This window comes from Blennius ocellaris, assembly GCF_963422515.1.
Source record: "Blennius ocellaris genome assembly, chromosome: 5".
NCBI lineage: Eukaryota > Metazoa > Chordata > Actinopteri > Blenniiformes > Blenniidae > Blennius > Blennius ocellaris.
This window is the reverse complement of record NC_137654.1, coordinates 5,033,499-5,041,161: the sequence shown is the minus strand read 5'-3', so window position 1 is coordinate 5,041,161 and position 7,663 is coordinate 5,033,499. Positions and strand designations below refer to the sequence as shown.

Genomic DNA, 7,663 nt, shown 5'->3' with positions numbered 1-7,663 from the left:
TCCCCCCTCCCCCCTACGATGAGGTTGAATGACCACTGGACTTTGTCTCCAACACTATATTTATTCCATTTGGACAATGTGGGGGTCTGCGTGAAGTCATCACCTCATAATAAACTAGTTCCATCTTTGAAACTTCAGAATCACTTAATTAATCCCTGGAGAAATTCTTTAGCAACGCAGCACAAACGGCAGTGTTTTCAGCTCTAACAACACGAATGAATGTGACTCTTTCAGGGTGTTTAGCATGGAGTGTGACGGAGGTGTGAATCTCCTGCTACCACGGAGGAGCGTGCCGTTTTCATGCCGTGGGCAACGCAGTTCTCCTCAGCGAGCTGCTGTTTTAAAACGGTGACGTCTGGCAGCAGAGTATCCGCCTCGCTGTACAACAGCTTTGCAAACATCCACATTGATGTGTTACTTTGCGATGTTCAAACAGCCACATGTCATGAAAAGTTGGTTAGCTGCAATGCTACTTCCCAAGCAGAGCAGCCGGCAGAGAAACACTTGTGTAGTCATTGCAGTAACAGTGAAGCACAGACGAGCTTTATGATTGGAAAGCTCCGCAGGTTGGGTTGAAAATGTCTAATTTTGCACTAGTCCCACGGACTAGCCATTGGAAATGTGTAGTAGTCCGTAGAAATACGTACTGGTCACGAACTGGCATTAGACTGACCCCTGCATATTCAAATTTGCTGATGTCACCACCGTGGTCGGACTGACTTCAAAAAGAGACGAGTCAGCCGACAGAGAGGATCCACCTGGTGCTCAGACAACAACCTGACACTGAACACAGCCAAAACAAAGGAGATCAACGTGCACATCAGGAGGAACAGAGCCCAGCTGCTCCCCCCCCTACATCAATGGAGAGAGTCCACACATTCAGGTTCCTGGGAGTCCAGATCTCCGAAGACCTCTCCCGGATCACACAACACCACAGCTGTTATGAAGAAAGCTCAGCAGCATTTACACTTACTGAGAGTTCTCCAGAAGAACAACCTGGACAGAAAGCTGCTGCTGGCCTCGTAGCGCCCAACCATGGAAGCCTGCTGAGGTCCTGTGTGTCCACCTGGTACAGGAGCAGCACTGAGGCTTCAGAGATCGCTGGCTGTCCTCTCCCCTCCAGAATGGACATGTGGAGCGGTATGGCTCGGTTGGTAGAGCGGTTGTCTCCCAATCAAAAGGTTGCGGGTTCGATCTCATCTCTGCCTACCCACATGCCAAAGTGTCCTTGGGCAAGTCACTGAACCCTGAACTGCCTGTGTGAATGCAGTGAGAGAGTGAGAGAGTGAGTGGGAGGGGCCGATGGCGTGACTTCAGTCAGTCTGCCTCAGGGCAGCTGTGGCGACAGACGTAGTTTACCACCAAACTATATGGAATAAATGAATAATGCAATGCAATGTAAAGTGTCTTTGAGTGTCTGGAAAAGCGCTATATAAAACCAATGCATGACTATTATTGACTCCTCCCAGTGCCTCGTGTTGCAGCATCAGGGACAGCTCACACCCCAGTTCTCAGCCGTTTGCACCGTTGCCCTCTGGCAGGTGCTACAGATGTTGACAAGCGAGGACAAAGACTGAGAAACAGCTTCTTTCCGAAAGGCGCCACCACCCGGAACTCTTGCATATAAATAAGTGACGGGCAATACACATTCCACCACTGCTGGTACTGCACACTCTGTATGATTAGATATTGGGCAATACTTTTTAACATGTGAAAGATTTTAAACCCATCTTAAGTTTTTTAATGTATTTATATATTTATACTTTATGTGAGTTGCTGGTCCTTGGATGGAATAGAGGAGAACCTCCAATTGTGTTGAGCAACGTTGGTATACTGACAATAAAAGGCATTGTACTCTGAAGCTCAGCTCACCTGGAGATGAGGTTGGCCGCTCCACCGCCCGTGCGTGGAGGAAAAAACTCCAGTGAGAACCAGCGGTCTCCAGACTCAATCCTCCGTCGCATTTTGTCCCGCAGCCGGTCCGAGTGGTCTGAATCCAGCACCGGAGTGGAGCAGCGCGAGCTCTCCTTGGAACTTTCTCCTCCGCTGGCACTGTTGCTGGACTCACTCTTGGAGGACTGCCAGGTTCCCTCTGCTTGCTGGATCTGGTTCACCATGGCGGCTAATGATCCTGAGAGGACAACACATAGTTTAAACCGGAACTCTAAAGGCAGGAAAGCATTGACCATTTCCACAAGAGTCAACAGAACTGCCCAGAGAGTTTCCATATGCTTTTTATCTGTTAAAACCCCTTTGATAGACTTTTAAATGAAAAATAAAAACAGTTTAGCACTATTTGGATTCTGGTTTCTCTGTCTGATCTTCTTCACATTTTGTTTTCTGCAGGTCTTTGCCTCATACTTATAACAAGCAATATATTTTGCAACAAATTCAGATTTAGTTTATTTCTAATTACAGCCCATGTATATCTGAAGTTGCCTTTCAGCTGCCCCACAGCTTCAGCTTCAGCTGCTAGGTTCCCAGACTGAGCCTCGTGGTGAGGAGTTTGAGCTTAGGAAGTTAAATTCTTAGTGTGAATTCTTGACCTAATCTGCCCCTGGAGCAGACAGACTGGTTTAAGGATCTCTACGCTAAAGAGGCACATTTCCTGTGTGTACATTGGTTTCTGTTGCCTTCCAGTGTACAGAATTACAGAGGAATTAACAAGAGCTCAAATTCTGCAATGTAATGGTAGTAGAAATAAAACTTCAGTTTAATGATAATACCCAAAAGACTAATTGTTTTTCTATGCAATGCTGGTTATGTTTTTTTCTATGCAGTAATTCAAACATTATTCAAATGTTTTTACCAGGTAACTTTAATGTTGTTGAAAAGCTCCAAATCATTTGAAGGTAGCAGTCCGAGTCACAATGCTTGAAGGTGGATAGGTCATGTACTTCTACTGCGAATGACAACTAGCTTTGATTAGTTCAAGTTAAGTTAAAGAAAACTTTGTCAGCTTCACAGCTTTCAGAAAAAGTTCCAAATGACATCAAATGGCTAAACCTGTCCGAAGTTAAAATTTGTGAAGTGGCTAATAATAATAGTGACAACGACAATAATGCCAAATTGTCTAAAATAGCAAAAATGGCCAACCGTAGAAACTGCTGAGGACTTGCAAACATTGGCTAAATAATTCAGTTAAATTGTTAAAAGTTCAAAGGTCAAATATGTGGAGCCGGAGGAGCTCCAGCAGCCCACAGCGCACAGGCCGTGCAGCCACACATTTTGGGCTGCGCGCACTCGAACGCAGTAGGGCCGCTGCCGACAGATTCTAGTGTTTTTAATTGTGTTTAAATGACCTTTGGACTTATAACAATTTAACTGAATTCTTTAGCCAATGTTTGCAAGTCCTCAGCAGTTTTTACAGTTCGCCACTTTTGCTATGGTTCACAACTCCTGAAATGAAAGCTAAACTATTTTAGGGAAGGTAGAGAATGCCAGGCAGCAGAAGTGGAGATATTTTCGGGATCGTTACGTTTTGGAACGAGCCCAGAGTGGTGGTAGGGCGCAAGGTCTGCAAACATACATTGCGGCGAGCATGTGAATGCAGCTCGACAGGAGCATGTCGTCCATGACTGTTGTGGTTATTTGATGACATTGCAGACTGGGGTGGGGGGAAAAGGGGGCGATTATGTCATCTTTTTCCCACAGATGATAATTTTTTCCGACTTTACCATCCACACCCCCGGAGGGTTGGACGGCATGAGCCGGCGTTTAAAAATTTCCCCACTCTGGGAACTGTGTTAAAAAAAAACTGTTTTCACACTTCTAAAACACTGCCTCGTGTAGATGAAACAAAAACAGCTCATTGAGGTTAACCGTGTTCATGGTGTGGACAGCCCCTACAATGCTATAATATCCAAACTCACTATTAAAGGGTTGCCGTATCTTATCTTAAAAAATGCTAAATTGGGTAAAACACTACTAAAATATTCCTATGGTGACTGAACAGTAAAAAAATGGGAACAAAATGTGAAGAATTCCAAATTATACCTTTTAAATTTCAGTAAACATCAGGTACTTTTAGCAAAATAACTGATATACTAAGAGGGTTTCTCTGCACAGCAGCCTTTTATTCAGAGCACATCATGAAGAAACATATCAAGAAGAAATCGGTCATGAAGAAACAGATCGTGAAGAAACAGATCGTGAAGAAACAGATCGTGAAGAAACAGATCGTGAAGAAACAGATCAAGAAACATAATGAAGAACCATCAAGAAACAGATCATGGAGAAACAGATCATGGAGAAACAGATCATGGAGAAACAGATCATGGAGAAACAGATCATGAAGAAACGGATCATGAAGAAACAGGAAAACGAAGAAACAGATCATGGAGAAACAGATCATGGAGGAACAGATCATGAAGAAACGGATCATGGAGAAACAGATCATGAAGAAACGGATCATGAAGAAACAGATCATGAAGAAGCGGATCATGAAGAAACAGGAAAACGAAGAAACAGATCATGAAGAAACGGATCATGAAGAAACAGGACCTGATGAAAGCGCAGGAATATGCTCGAATCACTCAGCAGCTCATCATTAAAGTCACCAAATCATGTTTCGCTCACCTGCCTGAGCCGCCGGTTTACACACGGTCTCACTCTCCCAAACACAGTTGCACACTGTCTCACTCCCTCACAGCTGCGGTGGCTGCGTGGTGCGCGCGCTCCTCAACCCCGCTGTGGTCGCAGGAGAAATGACGGACATGATTGTGATTCTGATTCTGATTCTTGTTCTTGTTCTTGTTCTTGTTCTTGTTGTTCTACTTCTTCTTCTTCTTCTTCTTCTTCTTCTACTTTTCTTCTTCTTCTTCTTCTTCTTCTTCTTCTGTTTGGTTTTACGGCAGTTTGCATTCATGTACGTTGCATTACCGCCACCTGCTGGTTCTCCCCCTCTTTATCAATTCCCACTGCTTTATATTTCCCCAACAACCCCGTTGCTTTTAGGAACCTGCTGAGACATTTCGGTCCGTGTATGTTTTGATCATTGGATTTCCCGTTCAGAGAAGGATATTAAAAAACAAAAAACGAGTCATTATTTGATTTTCAATTTAAAATTCAAAAATCACAATTTAAATTCAATGCATTTTTCTTTATCGGGATAAATAAGGGACAAACAAAACTTTAAAAAACGGTTTATTTTCATTTTCTGTTTCTCATAGCAAATAATAAAATCGTTGGAGAACAGAAACAAAAACACACAAGAGTGTCTGGCTGCAGGACCTCCACTCTCAGGCTTACTCCACTCTGAGGATCTCTCCACTGTCAGACAGAAAGTGGAAAATTCAAAATGCGTTAAAATACTTTAGTCAACAAGGTAATATACGGGGGGGGGGTAGTGGTTCTCCCTCCCTATTCACAGTTGTATTGGTGGAGGACGAGATCCCGTAGTGGCCTGGTGGGGGCCTGGCTGGTGGCCTGGGGAGTGGGGGGCACCCCCCTCCCTACCAAATAAATGTATGTACGTATGTCTGTATATATGTATATATGTATGTCTGTGTGTGTATGTGTATGCTTGGTGTGTGTGTCTGGGTGTGTGTATGTATGTCTGGGTGTGTGTATGCGTATGCTTAGGTATGGGTGTGTGGGTGTGCTGGGATTAGGTGATGGGGGGGGGGGGGGTATTGAGGCTCCTGGGGGTTGGAGGGTGGCTGTCCTCCGGCCGGGCCTGGCTGGGCCTTCGCTCTTCCTGGTCTGGGGGGGGACTGGTCTGGGGCTCGGCGGCTGGGGCCTTCTCTGTCCCGCCGGGGTTGGGGGGGTGGTGGGGGGATGGCCCCCGGGGGTGCGGCGGGCTCCGCTGTCAGGGCCGGGGGGGCTCCCTGCCCGCGTGGCCTGGGGGCGCTGCACTGGCCGGTCCCGGCTTGGCGGCTCGGGTCGGGGCCCGGGGCTCTGCACCCTTTATCCTTCTCTTGTGGGCCCCTCTGGCCTGGGGGGGGGGGTCCTCTCTGCACCCTTTATCCTTCTCTTGTGGGCTCCTCTGGCCTGGGGGGGGGGTCCTCTCTGCACCCTTTATCCTTCTCTTGTGGGCCCCTCTGGCCTGGGGGGGTCCTCTCTGCGCGCTTTATCCTTCTCTTGTGGGCCCCTCTGGCCTGGGGGGGTCCTCTCTGCGCGCTTTATCCTTCTCTTGTGGGCCCCTCTGGCCTGGGGGGGTCCTCTCTGCGTGCTTTATCCTTCTCTTGTGGGCCCCTCTGGCCTGGGGGGGTCCTCTCTGCGCGCTCCGTCTGGTGCCTTCCGGGTTGGGGCGTGGCTCTCCGGGGGGGTTTGTCGGGGCCTCCCTGGATCCGGTGGGTCGCTGGGTGCCGGAGTGGCGACGTCCGGCCCTGGTGGCCTTGGGCCCCGGGGTGGTGCTGCGGGGCCCCCCACAACAGTTCCATTCACATCCAGAGGACAAACCACACACACACACACACACACACACACACACACACACACACACACACACACACACACACACACACACACACACACACACACACACACTTCCACTCCTCATTGACGAGATTGTTCTGTTAATTATCAAAATCAAGTTGTTGTTTGCTTTTGTTGTTTTTGTTGCAGTGCCACCAGCTGCCGCTTCCGCCACGGTGCCCCAGCTGCTGCCCCCGTCGTGATGGCGCCATCGCCGCTCTCAAGCCCAGTGCGCTTCTCGGGGGACTCCGAGGATTCGCGACCCTTCCTGGTCCAGTGTGGTCTCCACTTCGAGATGCAGCCGGGGGCGTTTCCAACTGAGAGGTCGAGGGTCGCATACATCATCTCCCACCTGTCCGGCAGAGCGGAGGCTTGGGCCACCGCTGAGTGGAACCACCGATCCCGGCTGTGTGACTCGGTGGACGAGTTCGCAGCCGCGCTGTCGAAGATCTTCGATCGGCGTCCCGGCGGACCGGAGGCGGCTCGAGCGCTGGCAGCGCTGCGTCAAGGCAGGAGGTCGGTGATCGACTACGCGATTGAGTTCCGTACTCTCTCCGCAGACTGCACCTGGAACGAAGCGTCACTGCGGGACACCTTCCTCTACGGGCTGGCCAGTCCGGTTCGCAACCAGCTGTTCCTGGTGGATCTCCCCGACGACTTGGACTCCCTCATTGCCCTGGCGGTCAAGATGGAGAATCGTCTGACGGTCCGTGATCGCCTGAGGCAGACTGACCAGCAGGGAGGAGAATCCAGGAACGCACGGGAGGAGCACGCCCCTCTCCGTCCCGCCCCCCAGCAGGAGCAGGTCCCGAGTGCTGCACAGCTTCCGGAGGAGCCGATGCAGCTTGGCCGCACCAGCATCTCCACGCAGGAGCGGCATCGGCGCCTGACCAGCGGCCTGTGTTTGTACTGTGGTCAGCACAGAGCTGCAGCGTGTCCTCTTAAAGGGACAGGCTCACCTGGGTTAAGGAGGGCTCCGGTGAGTCTTAAGAACTCCTCTACTGCGCCTTTAAGAAGACTCACGCCGGCTCAACTGAGGTATGCCGACACCACCTTGGACATTGATGTTTTCATTGACTCTGGTGCAGATGAGAACTTTATGGACCTTAAGTGGGCTGAGAGACATAATATCCCCACTGAACTGTTATCATTGCCCTTAAAGGCTTTTGCTTTAGATGGACACAAAATATTTTCTATTGATAAAAAGACACTTTCTGTTCAGTTATTGTTCGGTCCCTCCCATGTT

General features: G+C 49.1%; 1 protein-coding gene across 1 annotated transcript in view; it reads right to left on the bottom strand.

Moving 5' to 3' along the window:
* The window catches only part of mthfr (methylenetetrahydrofolate reductase (NAD(P)H)), a 43,699-nt gene extending 38,894 nt beyond the window's left edge, over positions 1–4,805 (bottom strand). Inside the window, exons 1-2 of the mRNA XM_080496690.1 lie at positions 4,579–4,805; positions 1,873–2,131 (exon numbers count right to left, since the gene is read on the bottom strand). Coding sequence (XP_080352816.1) covers positions 1,873–2,117 — 245 coding nt within the window. The 5' untranslated portion in view covers positions 2,118–2,131; positions 4,579–4,805. The remainder of the gene's footprint in view (positions 1–1,872; positions 2,132–4,578) is intronic.
* Positions 4,806–7,663: the final 2,858 nt, after the last annotated feature.